This window comes from Sapajus apella, unplaced genomic scaffold (assembly GCF_009761245.1).
Source record: "Sapajus apella isolate SASKATOON/1434 unplaced genomic scaffold, GSC_monkey_1.0 scaffold129, whole genome shotgun sequence".
Taxonomy (NCBI): Eukaryota; Metazoa; Chordata; class Mammalia; order Primates; family Cebidae; genus Sapajus; species Sapajus apella.
The window spans coordinates 267165-284176 of record NW_022437069.1 but is presented as its reverse complement, the minus strand read 5'-3'; the positions used below and the strand labels follow the sequence as shown (position 1 = coordinate 284176).

Below are 17012 nucleotides of genomic sequence, written 5' to 3'. Positions count from 1 at the left end.
CGGCTCACCACAACCTCCGCCTCCTGGGTTCAGGCAATTCTCCTGCCTCAGCCTCCTGAGTAGCTGGGATTACAGGCACGCGCCACCATGCCCAGCTAATGTTTTGTATTTTTAGTAGAGACGGGGTTTCACTGTGTTGACCAGGATGGTCTTGATCTCTTGACCTCGTGATCCACCCGCCTCAGCCTCCCAAAGTGCTGGGATTACAGGCTTGAGCCACCGCGCCCGGCCTGTGACTGTCTACTTTTACTTAGCATAATGTTTTCATGGTTTGTTGGTGAATAATATTCCATTGTTTACATCTACAACATTTTCTTTATTCATCAGTTGATAGATATTGGGTTGTTTCCATTTTTATTTTTTACTATTAGAAAAATTGCTCCTATAATCATACATGTATAAATTTTTGTGTGGACATCTGTTTTCATTTCTCTTAGGTATATACCCAGGAGTGAAATTATGGGGTCATATAGTAACTTGATGTTTAACTTTTTTCTGGTTTTTTTTTTTTTTTTTTTTTTTTTTCTTTGAGATGAAGTCTCGCTCTGTAACACAGGCTAGAGTGCAGTGGCACAATCTTGACTCACTTTAACCTCCGCCTCCCAGGTTCAAGTGATTCTTCTGCCTCAGCCTCCTGAGTAGCTGGTACTACAGGCATGCACCATCACACCTGGCTAATTTTTGTATTTTTAGTAGAGACAGAGTTTCGCTATATTGGCCAGGCTGGTCTCAAACTCCTGACCTTGGGATCCACCTGCCTCAGTCTCCCAAAATGCTGGGATTACAGGTGTGAACCACTGCCTCCAGCCTGTTTAACATTTTAAAGAACTGCCACACTGTTTTCCAAAGTGGCTGTGCCATTTTACATTTTCACTAGCGGGGTATGAGGGTTCTGATTTTTTCATATCCTCACCAATACTTATTTTTGTCTCTCTTTTCGACCCAAAGAATTTTTATTTTTTATTTTTGAGACAGTCTTGCTTTGTCGCCAGGTGCCAGGCTGGAGTGCAGTGGCGTGATCTTGGCTCACTGCAACCTCCGCCTCCCAGGTTCAAGCAGTTCTCTTGCCTCAGCCTCTCAGTAGCTGGGACTACAGGCGTGCGCCATCATGGCCAGCTAGTTTTTGTATTTTTTAGTAGAGACGGGGTTTCACCATGTTGGCCAGGATGGTTTTGATCTCTTGACCTCATGATCCGCCCACCTCGGCCTCCCAAAGTGCTGGGATTACAGGCATGAGCCACCGCCCCTGGTCCAAAGATTTTTTTTTTAATTAATAAAACACTTTTCTGAAAATAAAGTATTTTTCTTAATGTGGGAAAAAGCAGTAAGGCCATTGCTATGCCCAGGCACAACAAAATTTCTATTGGTGGGGACACTCATGCACTGTTTCCAACTTAAACCCAAATCGACTCAAATAAATGTTGAGATTTCCTTCATCATTTGTATTCTTAGACAATTCTTAAATCTACTACCTTTTTGCCACAATCTGCTACACATTCTGCCATTTCAAACACTAAAAGGTCTCTGGGTGTTTTGTGCATACAAATGCCATCATAAGAGAGGTGTATCAAAGTATTGTTTAACAGTCGTCACAAAGGCTTTTGGGGTAGTGCATGCTGTGGTTATAGAGATGAAAGAAACAACATCACAAAGTGAAGGCCATCTTCATTCCCACCACCTTATTCTCAGTAAATCTCAAATTAGAGCTTGGTAGTAAGCGCCCAAATACTTTATTCCTAGTTACCTTTCACCCTTAACAGAAATAAGTAAAACACCTAAAGAAATGAGGCTCTCCTACCAAGGATTTCTGGTGCTTTAATTAAAGAAAGTTTCACCTACACTCATGCTATATTTCAATTTGCTTTGTTTGGTGTTTTGGAGGTTTTTACATCCTGGAACGGTGCACAATGGTGAAATTCAGAATGACCAAAAATAGGACTGGTTTGTTTGTTTAGAGAAAGTAGGACAGTTGTAAAAGGGAAAAATGGGAAAGGCGAAATCAGCAGTACGTCTTTTTTTAAATAGAGACAGGGGTCTCGCTTTGTTGCCCAGCTGGTCTTGAACTGTTGGGCTCAAGTGATGCTCCTGCCTCGGCCTTCCAAAATGTTGAGATTATTGATGTGAGCCACCACACCCGGCCAGGATGTCTTGTCTGTGGGAGCATTCTCAGATCAGTCTTAGGAAAAAGGACAGCCAGCCCTTTGTATCTGTAATTTCTGCATCTGCAGATTCACCCAGCTGCATATCAAAAATATTTGAGAGAAAAATTGAAAGTTTCAAAAAGCAAGACTTGAATTTGCTGCACTATGCTGCATCCCCATGAATGAAGTGATGCGTAGGCATACTCTGCTGTATCTCCCACCATGAAAGAAGGAAAATGTTACATAGTTACCAACAGTACAGTGTAGCAACTATTTACATGGCCTTTCTTTAATATATTGTATTGAATATTATAAGTAATCTAGAGCTGGTTTAAAGTGTCCAGGAGGATGTGCAGAAGTTACATACATATACAACATTTTATATTAGGAGGATGTGCATAGGTTATATACACATGCCACACCATTTTATATCAGGAGGATATGCATGTGTTATATACTTATACTACACCATTTTATATCAGGGACTTGAGCATCCTTGGATTTAGGTATCCTGAGGAGGACCTAGAACCAATCCCACATAGGAAGCCAAGGGATGTGAAAATGGAGGATCTGAATTTGTTTAAGATTATCTTTGCTCCTGTACACTTAGAAAGTCTTTGTGAGCCCCTAGGAATGTATGCATCCCAGTTTTAGACCAGTTGTCTAAAAAAATATTGAAATGTGGTTTAAACTGTGAAAAGAGGTCTAAGGTGAGGGCAACAGCTGGGACACATGGGACTTTCAGTCATGTGACTTTTAGGTGCTGTTTAAAGCAGCGAGAGTGCTGAAGGAGATACTGGAAGAGAAGACATGAGAGCCAGTTGTCTATGGAGTGATTCTCACTTAAGGAGTGAGCAAAGGAAAAAGAGACGGAGGTGGAGAAACTAGAATTGCGAGGGGAGTAATTCCATGGGAATGTAAAGTTGTAAGACCTAATAGAGAATTTTCAGTTAGAGTAGCCAACAATGTAGAATACAGGTCAGGCGCAGTGGCTCATGCCTGTAATCCCAACACTGGGAGGCCAAGGTGGGAGGATCACCTGAGGTCAGGAGTTTGAGACCAGCCTGGCCAATATGGCGAAACCCCATCTCTACTAAAAATACAAAATTTAGCTGGACGTGGTGGCAGGCACCTGTAATGCCAGCTACTCAGAAGTCTGAGGCGTGAGAATCACTTGAACCCGGGAGGCAGAGGTTGCAGTGAGCCAAGATCGTACCACTGCACTCCAGCCAGGGGGACAGAGCAAGACTGTCAAAAAAAAAAAGAGTGGAATACAGAGAGACCAGAAAGAGTGAAGACTGAGAGAAGACCAGTCTGCATATACCAAATGCAGAAAGATCACTGCTCACTATCGCATGGGCCCATCTAGTTGGATTTAGATTCAAAACAGAAAGCCAGTGGTTTTATTCCCCATGGTTTTTTTGTTTGTTTGTTTGTTTTGTTTTATTTTATTTTATTTTATTTTGACAGAGTCTTGCTCTGTTACCCAGGCTGGAGTGCAGTGGTGTGATCTTCGCTCACTGCAACCTCTGCCTCCCAGGTTCAAGTGATTCTCCTGCCTCAGCCTCCTGAGTAGCTGGGATTACAGGTGCCTGCCCTGACACTGGGTTGAAATGGGGAGGAACAATGGAGTCCCTGGAGGGCAGGACCCTATAACAATTCCATCACCTTTCTTTAGTTTTAAAAGCCTTGGAATTGGCCGGGCGCGGTGGCTCAAGCCTGTAATCCCAGCACTTTGGGAGGCCGAGGCAGGTGGATCACGAGGTCAAGAGATCGAGACCATCCTGGTCAACATGGTGAAACCTCGTCTCTACTAAAAATACAAAAAATGAGCTGGGCATGGTGGTGCATGCCTGTAATCCCAGCTACTCAGGAGGCTGAGGCAGGAGAATTGCCTGAACCCAGGAGGCGGAGGTTGCGGTGAGCCGAGATCACGCCATTGCACTTCAGCCTGGGTAACGTGAGTGAAACTCCGTCTCAAAAAAAAAAAAAAAAAAAAAAAGCCTTGGAATAATAATAATAATAACAACAATGTTGGTAGAATGGTAGTAGCAAAATTAAAAATGAAAATTAATGATAATTGGAATTGGATGTGTAGTTAGCTGGTTGGGAACATAAGTATCTTCTGAGAAACTTGCCATTGGAGGAAAAGAGAGAGGTTGATTAGAAGGTAGGATCAGCAGAGGCTTCCTGTTTTTGGAAAAGGTGGTCCTAGAACATATTCAGAGACAGGAGAAAAATTCACAGAACAGACTGAAAATACAAGAAAGGAGCTAATGGAGAGAACAAGCTCACTGAGGAAATGGGAGGGAGGAAATGGGGCAAGAATAGTAGACCAGAGGAAGAGGAGGAGCACGTCTGTCTCGGAGTCAGCCGTATTTTATTTGGGGCCAAGAACAAAAATAAAGTGACCGTGATCAGTAGGGCTTCAGCTCCTTCTATTGTCCTGCAGTTAACTCTTTATGTATCCCAGGAGTTTCCAATCTTTTGGCTTCCCTGGGCCATATTGGAAGAAGGATTGTCTTGGATCACACATAAAATACACTTAACAGTGGCCAGGCACAGTGGCTCATGCCTGTAATCCCAGCACTTTGGGAGGCCAAGGCAGGCAGATCACCTGAGATCAGGAGTTCGAGACCAGCCTGGCCAGCATGGTGAAACTCTGTCTCTACTAAAAATACAAAAATTAGCTGTGTGTGGTGGCAGGCATCCATAATCTCAGCTACTTGGGAGGCTGTGGCAAGAAAATGACTTGAACCTGGGAGGCGGAGGTTGCAATGAGCCAAGATCATGCCACTGCACTGCAGCCTCGGTCACAGAGTGAGACTCCATCTTAAAAAAAAAAAAAAAAAAAGTTTACCTGATGTTAGCTCGGCTGCTGTGTCAGAATACTGTAGACTAGTGGCTTAAACAACAGCCGTTTCTTTCTTGTGGTTCTGAGGGCCAGGAAGTCCAAGATCGAGGTGCTAGCAGATCCATGTCCGATGAGGCCCCTCTTCCTGGTGTAGAAATGGTAGGATTCTCTTTGTATACTCACATATGAGGGTGGGGAGAGCCAGTGATGTCTCTGCTTTTTTTATCTGAGCACTAATCTCATTCATGACTCCACCCCTCATGACCTAATTACCTCCCGAAGGGTCCTACTCCTAATACTGTCACATTGGGCGTTAGGATTTTAGGGGGACACATGTAGTCCATAACAATACCTAAAGCCGTATTTTCTCATAATAACTAACTTTTATGTTTGGGACTTTTTTTAGGTTTAGCATGAGCTTTAACAGACATAATCTGAAATACTATGTGTTACCAAAAAAGCCTAAAAAGGTGGCATTTGATTGCCTAGAATGGATCAGAAAGCACTACCCATGTAAGTACAGCCATGTAATGAACTGTCTAGAAGTAACAAATGTCTTTTTAGTACCACAATAGGATATATAAAATTGCATATTAAACATTCCTTTTTGCATTGTGACAGCGTTAACTTGCTCTTTATAGAGCAGACTATTGTAGCCCTCTCAGTTCTAGGAATTGTAAAATCTCATTTGGTTTGATAACAAAAAAATTCTAAAATATATATATATATTAAATAGTCCCTCCTACACACGTATAACTTCTGGTTTCAGTGTCTTTCCTCAGGCTTCTATCAGGGTATGAATTAAAGAGCTTTTTGTTTTAGTGCCTTCTCCCAAGCCTGTCTACCTTTGAATTATATTAACCCAAATGAGATTCTGAAATTCATAGTAGTTTTCCATGTAACCCCCTTTCCACTTTTCCATAGAGAATTTTTTTGGTATTTCTATTTTATGTTTTGGAAATTAGTATGCATGCTTGTGTGGACAAATCAGACAATAGAGATCTACAAGAAAAAGTCATTTCCCTGTGCAGGCCCACCTCCCCCAGGCAGCTAATGTAAATAGCTTCACGTGTGTATCTAGACCTTTGGCTCATCCACAGAGAGATGACTTTTCTGTAATATCCTTTAATTTCTGTTTCTAAAAAGAACACACATAATAATAAGTCTAATACATGCCCATTAAAGAAAATTTAGATGACCAGACACTGGCTCAAAACTCCTGGGTTCAAGTGATTCTTCTGCCTCAGCCTCCTGAGTAGCTAGGATTACAGGTGCCTGCCATCACACCTGGCTAATTTTTTTTTTTTTTTTTGTATTTTTAGTAGAGATAGGGTTTCACTATGTTGGCCAGGCTTGTCTCGAACTCCTGACCTCAAATGATCCACCCTCCTCAGCCTCCCAAAAGTGCTGGGGTTACAGGCATGAGCCACCGTGCCCGGCCAAGGGTGGCTTTTTTATACCCACATGTATTTAGTGTGAAATAGAGCCCAAAGTTCATCCAGGTCCACCTCACAAGTCATTAGCAGTGACAGGATTAAAAGCCACATCTCATTTCCAGTGCACATGAATTCTTTGCTTCAATTATTCACCTGTGTGGTGTTCTAACAGTATAAGAACCCTGAGTCAGGCGTGGGGGCTCATGCCTGTAATCCAGCACTTGGGGAGGCAGAGGCGGGCGGATCATGAGGTCAAGAGATTAAGACCATCCTGGCCAACATGGTGAAACCCCATCGCTACTAAAAATACGTCAGGCTAGTGGCACACACCTGTAATCCCAGCTACTCAGGAGGCTGAGGCAGGAGAATTGCTTGAATCCAGGAGGCGGAGGTTGCAGTGAGCTGAGATCGCACCACTGCACTCCAGCCTGGTAACAGAGCAAGACTCTGTCTCAAAAATTAAAAAAAAAAAAGCACTATAGGAGATGTATTTTTGGTTCATATATTTCTGAGAACATAGTATAAATTGTGTTGTTGTTTATGTTAAAAGTTCCTGCTTCTCAGTACTCTTGGTTTCTTGGCAGATGACTCAGGGATAATTTACTGCCTCTCCAGGCGAGAATGCGACACCATGGCTGACACATTACAGAGAGATGGGCTCGCTGCCCTTGCTTACCATGCTGGCCTCAGTGATTCTGCCAGAGATGAAGTACAGCAGAAGTGGATTAATCAGGATGGCTGTCAGGTAACAGTTTTAAAGATAAACAAATAATAGAAATAATATTCTATAGCACGTAAGCAAACGTGCACATGTAGAATGCAAATTGTTTTTACCTTGAAGGTAGTAAACATCAAAATGAGACTGAAATTTGAGACTTCTAAAGTTGCTTTTCTTTCATTAAAAAAACTTGCGTGAGATATAATTCACATATCATAAAATTTATCCTTTCAAAGCAGACAAATTAGTAGTTTTTAGTATATTTGCAAAGTTGTACAGTTATCATCACTAATTCCAGAATTTTTGATCACCATAAAAAGAAACCTCATACCCAGTCAATTTCCCTACCCCCTAAGGCCTGGCAACCACAAATCTACTAACTACTACTAACCTGTTTCTAGAGTTTATTGCTTACTCTGTATGTTGCATGTAAATAGAATCATATAGTATATGGTCTTTGTGAACTTTTCTTTTTTTTTTTTTGGAGACAGAACTATTTGGAGATGAACTATCTAGAAGTAACAAATAAATGTCTTTTTAGTACCACAATAGGATATATAAAATTGCATATTAAACATTCCTTTTTGCATTATGACAGCATTAACTTGCTATTTATAGGGCAGACTATTGCAGCCATCTCAGTTCTAGGAATTGTAAAATCTCATTTAGTTTGATAACAATAAATTCTAAAATTATATATATATATATATAAAATAGTCCCTCCTACACACGTATAACTTTTGGTTTCAATGTCTGGTTTGAACTTTGGTTTGCCTGGACTGCAGTGCAGAGGAGGGATCTCAGGTCACTGCAACCTCCACCTCCCAGCTTCAGGTGATTCTACTGCCTCAGCCTCCCTAGTAGATGGAATTATAGACACGTACCACCGCGCCCAGCTAATTTTTGGTTTAATATTTTTAGTGGAGACAGGGTTTCACCATGTTGGCCAGGCAATTCTAGTGCCTCAGCCTCCTTAGTAGCTAGGACCACAGGCGTACCAGTATGCCTAGCTAAATTTTTAATTTTTTATAGAGATGAGGTCTCCCTGTGTTGCCCAACCTATTCTTGAACTCCTGGGCTCAAGTGATACTCTTGCCTCAACCTCCAAAAGTGCTGCAGTTACAGGTGTGAGCCACCATGCCCAGCCCTCTTTGTGATTTTGATTTGCATTTCCCTAGTAACTAACAATATTGGCCATCTATTTCTGAGATAAGAAGTTTGCCTTCACCCAGGTGGGTGGGAGGAAAACCGAGAACACTTTAGGCATTTCATATTGTGGTAATTGCCAGTCTGGGATAGGTCCCTCTAAACATAAGGATAAATTTGAACAAAACAATGAATAATTACTTGGAGCCTATGAAAAGTTTCGGCTCAGGAAAAAGTATTTACTTTCAAGATTCAGAGGAAAAATGTCTCTCAAAATTGTTTTCTCTGGGAAAACAAAATTTTAGAGGTTATCAGTTTAGTATCCCAAGAAAGATAAAAAGACTTCATATATGTGAACTAGCAACAACTTCCGTAAGAAGATCACAGGCTTAGATGAAGGGAGAAATCAAAATTCAGTTAATGATCAGGCGTGGTAGCTCATACCTGTAATCTCAGCACTTTGGGCGGCCAAGGTGGGCAGATCACCTGAGGTCAGGAGTTTGAGACCAGCCTGGACTATATGGCGAAACCCTGTCTCTACTAAAAATATAAAAATTTGCCAGACGTGGTAGTGGGCATCTGTAGTCCCAGCTACTCGGGAGGCTGAGGTGGGAGAATCACTTGAACCAGGGAGGCAGAGGTTACAGTGAGCTGAGATAGTACCACTGCACTCCAGCCTGGGCAACAGAGCAAGACTCCATCTTAAAAAAAAAAAAAATGTAATTTATCTAAACTAGAGAAACAAAACTAAGAGCAGATTATATATTAAGACACAAATGGAATGACGCAGGGGAGGCAGTTGAGTCAGTGATGTGAATAACTTAAGAGTGCAAAGGAAAAAAGAGATTAAAATGGAGGGAAAATAATCTTTGTTGACAAAAGGAGGTAGGGATTCAGCTTAAGCACAGTAAGTGTACCCAGTAGGAAAGCAGGGTAATTGAAACAGATAAGCGTGTTATAAATAAATACATATGAAATACATAACAAAAATAATAGAAGACTGTCTGCAGAATCAGACAAGGGAAGACGCGGACTGAAGAACTTCATACCAAGCTCATTGTCATTTATGTTGAAACCAAAAAGGCATTTGAGATATGCAAAAAGTTCAGAAATATATCACTGATTTATCTTCACTGAAATACTGATTGCAGTCTTCCCAGATTAGTTTATATATTTAATCCAAATGTCAGTGGCTTTTTCCCCCTTTTGATAAACTTTTTCTAAAGTTTGCCTGGGGCCGGGCGCGGTGGCTCACGCCTGTAATCCCAGCATTTTGGGAAGCCGAGGCGGGTGGATCACAAGGTCAAGAGATCGAGACCATCCTGGTCAACATGGTGAAACCCCGTCTCTACTAAAAACTACAAAAAAAAATTAGCTGGGCATGGTGGCGCGTGCCTGTAATCCCAGCTACTCAGGAGGCTGAGGCAGGAGAATTGCCTGAACCCAGGAGGCGGAGGTTGCGGTGAGCCGAGATCGCGCCATTGCACCCCAGCCTGGGTAACAAGAGCGAAACTCCGTCTCAAAAAAAAATAAAATAAAATAAATAAATAAATAAAGTTTGTCTGGAAGCATATTCGAGGGAAAATAACTAAGTATGGCAAAAATAATAAAAATAATAACACATGAATACTCATTTGCAATTATAGGCAGATCAGTGGAATAGAACTGACCAGAAAACATGTAAAAACAATAGATGATAAGGAAAGAATTTGCAGGTAAGGGCCAGACATGGTGGTTCACACCTGTAATCCCAGCACTTTTGGAGGCCAAGGCAGGAAGATTGCTTAAGCCCAGGAGTTGGAGACCAGCCCAGGCAATATGGTAAAACCCCGTTTCTACAAAAAATACAAAAATTAGCCTGGCATGGTGGTGTACCCCTGTAGTCCCAGCCACTTAGGAGGCTGAGGCAGGAGAACCACTGGAACCCAGGAAGTAGAGGTTGCAGTGAGCCGAAATCATGCCACTGCACTCCAGCCTGGGCAACAGAGCGAAACTCTGCCTCAAAAAAAAAAAAAAGAATGATGTTTTTTCAAATCCTTTAAATGGCTATGTATAGTATAAATAATCTATAGTGCAGCTATATATACATATATATATAACTGATCAAAAATATGGTTAAAAAATAGTGACAGGTTTTTGTTTTTTTTGTTTGTTTGTTTGTTTGTTTTTTGAGACGGAGTTTCACTCTTGTTACCCAGGCTGGAGTGCAATGGCGCGATCTCGGCTCACCGCAACCTCCGCCTCCTGGGTTCAGGCAATTCTCCTGCCTCAGCCTCCCGAGTAGCTGGGATTACAGGCACGCACCACCATGCCCAGCTAATTTTTTGTAGTTTTAGTAGAGACGGGCTTTCACCATGTTGACCAGGATGGTCTCGATCTCTTGACCTCGTGATCCACCCTCCTCGGCCTCCCAAAGTGCTGGGATTACAGGCTTGAGTCACCGCGCCCGGCAGGGGTTTTTAAAAATCTAATTATTTCTGCTCTCAGACTAATCCTTATAGTAGGGATATAATGTTAGCCTATACCAGCTAGACAGACTTGATCTTGTTAGATTCATGAGTTAGAATAAAACTTGGCTGTTACTCTTCTCAAAGAATGATTGTGGCTTGAAGTTTTAAAAGCACAGAAATAAAGAAGGAAATCACAAAGCCACTTTTCCCAATTTCAAGAAATAAGAGCTTTCTGAAAGAGTTGGCAGCATCGCAGCCTCGCTTGGAGGCTACAGACGGTGCCTCACAGCCGTGTGCCCACATCGACACTGGGCGATGCACCTGGACTTCACAGAACCCTGCGGGTCACGCTTCCGGACCTGTCGGCTGACACATCTTGCTGTACAGCGTCTCCACCTGCTCTCCATCACTAGAAGCTACAGTAGTCTCTGTTTCCAAGGAGACTTGCCTTTGATCAGAGTGCCATAAATGTAGATGGATGTCTAGCCGAGTGCGCAGGCCACTCCCTGCCATTCCTGTGTTGATAAATGTCCCCTTTACTGTCCACACACTCCAGAGCTTGAGTTCCTTCCCCTGGTAATCACAGTTACTGAAATCATGTCATCAGCCTCCATCTGCCTGCCACATAGTTCGCTTGCCTTTGAAATACTGTTCTTGCAGTAGCAATTCATTTTTTTAAGTGCTAAAAAAAATTCTTGCAGTTTTATTTGTGAAATGTAATTTTGCCTGGAGATATAATATTTTGGTCTGGGTTAAATAGGTCCCAAATTCCCAACTGAAATGGGTATCCTTGAAAACTGATTTATCAAGCTCCTGAAAGTGAACAACCACCTTGCTTCCGCTAAATCATTTGTATGGGCTAAGATCCACAGTCCTCGGCCTTTTTCCTTTTTTTGGTATAAGTAGCTCTGACACTTTTATCCACATGAGCTTCCATTAAAATTTTACAAGCTTTGACTTTAAATCAGCTGATGAATAAAAGGAGTTGGTGTGTGATCAGCTGGTGCCACTGGGAAGACTGATGGTAAGCAGTGGAGCAGGTAAGAACGCATTGTTCCTGAGCCATTGGAGGAGCTGGCGGCAGTGACCTCTGAGGAGCCCTGGGAGCACCCTGGAGCTCCTGAGCAACACATCGCTTATGATCACTGACCTGGATATCATGACTGTGTGAGCAACATCCCCACACCTCAGCAGCAAAAACAGAACAGGTTGACTGCAGTGGATTCTGGCTCCCTTACCTGACACCACCAAGTCACACAAGAAAGTGCCGGCCACACTGAACTTCACTTTACCTTCTTCGGTCTTAATGGAATTGCAAGTTATCAGCATTAAAATTCATATTAGGGCCGGGCTCGGTGGCTCACATCTGTAATCCTAGCACTTTGGGAGGCTGAGAAGGGTGGATCACGAGGTCAAGAGATTGAGACCATCCTGGCCAGCATGGTGAAACCCCATCTGGGCATGGTGGTGCACACCTGTAGTCCCAGTTACTTGGGAGGCTGAGGCAAGAGAATCCCTTGAACCTAGGAGACAGAGGTTACAGTGAGCCGAGATTGCGCCACTGCACTCCAGCCTGGTGACAGAGCTAGACTCTGTCTCAAAAAAAAAACAAACTCATATTAGTTATACTAAATAATGGGACCAAGTTAAGATACTATGTTTTTATGTAGAGTGCATTTTAAAGTAAAACAAAGGATAGAGCTTTTAGAAGCATCTATTATTAAAATGTTCCTTTAAGTCTGTGCATTCTGAGTCTAATAAGCTTTTGCTTTTATATCAGGTTATCTGTGCAACAATTGCATTTGGAATGGGAATTGACAAACCGGACGTGCGATTTGTGATTCATGCATCTCTCCCTAAATCTATGGAGGGTTACTACCAAGAATCTGGCAGAGCTGGAAGAGATGGGGAAATATCTCACTGCCTGCTTTTCTATACCTATCACGATGTGACCAGACTGAAAAGACTTATAATGAGTAAGCTTGGCTCCGTGTAGACACATTCTATCATCTTCAGCCTCATGATAGTCATCTACCCCTGTTATTGTGGTACTTCTGCTCAAGCGTTCCTTAAATAATCATAGAAAAATAGAGGTGTCAGAGGCCGGGTGCGGTGGCTCAAGCCTGTAATCCCAGCACTTTGGGAGGCCGAGGCGGGTGGATCACGAGGTCAAGAGATCGAGACCATCCTGGTCAACATGGTGAAACCCTGTCTCTACTAAAACTACAAAAAATTAGCTGGGCATGGTGGTGCGTGCCTGTAATCCCAGCTACGCAGGAGGCTGAGGCAGGAGAATTGCCTGAACCCAGGAGGCAGAGGTTGCGGCGAGCCGAGATCGCGCCATTGCACTCCAGCCTGGGTAACATGAGTGAAACTCCGTCTCAAAAAAAAAAATAGAGGTGTCTATACAGATTGGCAATTTTGTTTTAGTTCATTTTTATTGTAAAAGTGGTAAGTGCTTATTATGTAAAACTCAAATGATACAGATGTGTACAAGGCGGAAAGTTTACAAACCATGTCTTGTAGTTTTGCCCCTAAAATAACTCTAGTTATTTGTTTCCTTTGTGTCCTTTCAGACCTAATCTCTGCATGCATTCTTGCATGTAACACATATTTGAAACATGCAGAAACATAAAAAGGAGAAAATAATGAACTGTCATATATCACCATCTGGATTAAGAAAAAAAAACACAATCAATAGAGCTGAACCTCTCCCCCTACCCATAGGCTCTCCTGTCTCATCCATCCCCTCCCTTTAGAGGAGGCAATATCTTGTATTTCGTATTACCTTTTCCAAATGCACATATTTTAAAATGTAAATGGAATTATACATACTTTATATATATAAAATGACCCAATTTTTTTCCGTCAACAGTAGGATATAATTATCATTCCAGTGAATACATATAGCTTGACTACCTAGAGTTCCATAGCATGGTTATTCCATGGTTGTTAAACTAATCCCCTCTTATAGATCTTGTTTATGGTTTTTCACTGTTATCAACAACGCAGTATTGAACATCCCTGTACAAATATTTTTGGGCATTTGTGCAATTACTTATATAAGATAATTTTTGAGACTGAGTCTTACTCTGTCACCCAGACTAGAGTGCAATGGCACAATCTTGGCACATGGCAACCTCTGCCTCCAAGGTTCAAGCAATTCTTTCTCCTCAGTCTGCTGAGTAGCTGGGACTACAGCTGATTTTTGTATTTTTAGTAGAGATGGGGTTTCACTATGTTGGCCAGGCTGGTCCTCCGGTGATCCACCAACCTCAGCCTCCCAAAGTGCTGGGATTACAGTGCCCTGCTGAGATCACTTTTAAATTAACTCTGGCAGGAGTACTGAGCATGGGAAATGGCACGTACCAAGCACTGTGCCCAACACTGCATGTATCACCTTATGACCTTATTCAAAACAACTAACTTGTGATATAGAGGTACTCCCATGAAAAGTGAGCTTCAGAAAGGTTTTGTCACTTGTCCCCAAGATGACTTGATAAAGCAGGAGCAATGGGAGTAATAGTAGTATGGCAGCGGTAATTATTACAGTCTTTATTTAGCACTTACTGTTTACCATTCAAAATGCCTTACATATACCGTCAACTCATTTCATCTTCACAATAACCCTGAGAGTTAAGACCTTTGCTTTCCTCATTTTACAGAGGAGGAAAATGGAATGCAGAACTAGTAAGTGGTAGAGGCTTGATAGAACCCAAGTGATTCTCAGTGAAGAAAATGAAATCTTTACACTGGGTTTGCCCATTTGTGTGTGTGTTTTTAATCTATGTTAAAGTTAGCCCCAAACATGCTCAGGCATGGTGGCTAATGCCTGTAATCCCAGCACTTTGGGAAGCCGAGGCAAAAAAAAAAAAAAAAATTTAGGCCCAAACAATTTCATAGATATTTAAGTCCTGATAACAGCAACTATTTGGGGGGAAAATACCCATAAATTGGAAGAAAAAATAATATTTTTAAAAAATCTTTTTTCATTTTTTCCTTTTTTTGAGATGGAGTTTTGCTCTTGCCACCCAGCCTGGATTGCAATGGTGTGATCTCAGCTCACTGCAACCTCTGCTTCCTGGGTTCAAGCGATTCTCCAGCCTCAGCCTCCAAAGTACAGTAGCTGGGATTACAAGCTCATGCTACCATGCCCAGCTAATTTTTGTATTCTTAGTAGAGAGGGGTTTCACCATGTTGGCCAGGCCGGTCTTAAACTTCTGACCTCAGGTGATCTGCCCACCTCAACCTCCCAAAGTGCTGGGATTACAGGCGTTAGCCACCGCACCTGGTGTTAAAATACCTAAGTAATGACAATTGCTTAGTGATGGGAACTATGCCACTGCAGTTCTCACACCCAGGAATCAAATCAGACACTGCCACTCTCATTTCCAGTTTCACATTGATTTTCTTGAGATGCTTCTTTTTATCATAGCAACTGCCAAAAACCCAACTTTGCGAAGATAAGATATTGCTACTAGGAATGTAGCATAGTCTAATGTAATACCATTAACTACCTCAAGCTAATTAATTTGTGTAATGTTCAACAGATGTCAGACATTACTTTGTTCCCCTTAAGTTTAAATATCCTGTCTCTGTGAGTTCCCTGCAGCACCCGGGGCTTGCTGGCGCATAGTTTTGGAAACATTCATATAACTGCTTTGACCTCAGATATTCAGAGAAGTGCATGGCCACTGCCAGAATCCCAGGCTCTGCTTCCTGGGGATGTTCAGTTCAGCACATGCTCGACTGATAAATACAGCAAACAGAAGTCGAACCATCATCTTCGGGGATAATGACAATTTGAAAAAAAAATAACGTTTATTCTGATAATACTAAAATCTTGAGGATGAACATTAATACCCAGTTAATTATAACACAGAATGCCATGTTGACTGAATGCTATTAACAGTAATTTTCTTATGTAATATTTAAAGTTATATGAATCTATTCTAAATATTTCTATGACATTCTTTATTTTTACCCTATAATAAGTATGTTTTACTGTACTCTTCATCTCTTTTAGTGGAAAAAGATGGAAACCATCATACAAGAGAGACTCACTTCAATAATTTGTATAGCATGGTACATTACTGTGAAAATATAACAGAATGCAGGAGAATACAGCTTTTGGCTTACTTTGGTGAAAATGGATTTAATCCTGATTTTTGTAAGAAACACCCAGATGTTTCTTGTGATAATTGCTGTAAAACAAAGGTAAAAAAAAGAAATTTAAAAATTTTTTTAAATTAAATAATTTTTTTCTCATAATTTAGAAATGTAGATACAAATTAGATTGCAGTAGGTGGTCGTCAGTGGAGTAACGGGGGAAAGACGGTTTTCTTCCAGCAGTAATTTAGAATGGAAACACGAAAAAGTAATTTCATGCAGCGTCTTTTCTTCATCATTAGAAGCCTGTTAAAAAATATACTGGACATCTGCATATCCAAAATACTGAGTTTATATATGTGCACTGATGATTACAGAATATTTTAGAAATATCATTAATATACAAACATCCAAAGAGATCCAACATGGGCAGGTAGAATATTTTAAATTTAATATGTTAAGATTATTAATATATTGTTTTAATTAATTAAAATGTTAATATTTAAATTTCAGATATTTAATATATTAAAAGATCTCATTCTCAAAAGAATAATTAGCATACTGTATGTTTGAATTCAAATCAATTACATTACTTTTTTTTTAACTATAAAGAATAACAGTAACTGCTTGTGGATAAATTCACTATTATCTATCCTAAAATACCCTTGGGGGATTGTTAAATTCAATCATTAGGTAGTTATTTTACCTATCATAGTATTTCTACATTTTAGTGTCTACTGTAACTTACTACTTACTGAGCATTTTCACATTTGGTGTATTATTTACCTGTCTGGGAGTAATAAACTTAAATGTGCAAGATGCCAGAGTCACCAGTGAACATGGTGTGGACCAATCATAGACTGGAGTGGAGGCCAACATACATGTGGTCATAGAGGTTTAATACTCAGGCTGGGTGCAGTGGCTCATGCCTGTAATCCCAGCACTTTGGGAGGCCGAGGCAGGTGGATTACCTGAGGTCAGGAGTTCAAGACCAGCCTGACCAACTTGGTGACATTCCATCTCTACTAAAAAAAAAAAGTTCGGCCGGGCGCGGTGGCTCAAGCCTGTAATCCCAGTACTTAGGGAGGCCGAGGCGGGTGGATCACGAGGTCAAGAGATCGAAACCATCCTGGTCAACATGGTGAAACCCCGTCTCTA

At 41.3% G+C, this 17012-nt stretch overlaps 1 protein-coding gene across 7 annotated transcripts in view; it reads left to right on the top strand.

Moving 5' to 3' along the window:
• Positions 1-17012, top strand: part of BLM (BLM RecQ like helicase) — a 96590-nt gene that overhangs the window by 57129 nt on the left and 22449 nt on the right. For all 7 annotated transcript variants that reach the window (XM_032262430.1, XM_032262434.1, XM_032262436.1 and 4 more), the window contains 4 exons: positions 5402-5508; positions 7016-7176; positions 12526-12721; positions 15772-15962. In XM_032262430.1, coding sequence (XP_032118321.1) covers positions 5402-5508; positions 7016-7176; positions 12526-12721; positions 15772-15962 — 655 coding nt within the window. The remainder of the gene's footprint in view (positions 1-5401; positions 5509-7015; positions 7177-12525; positions 12722-15771; positions 15963-17012) is intronic.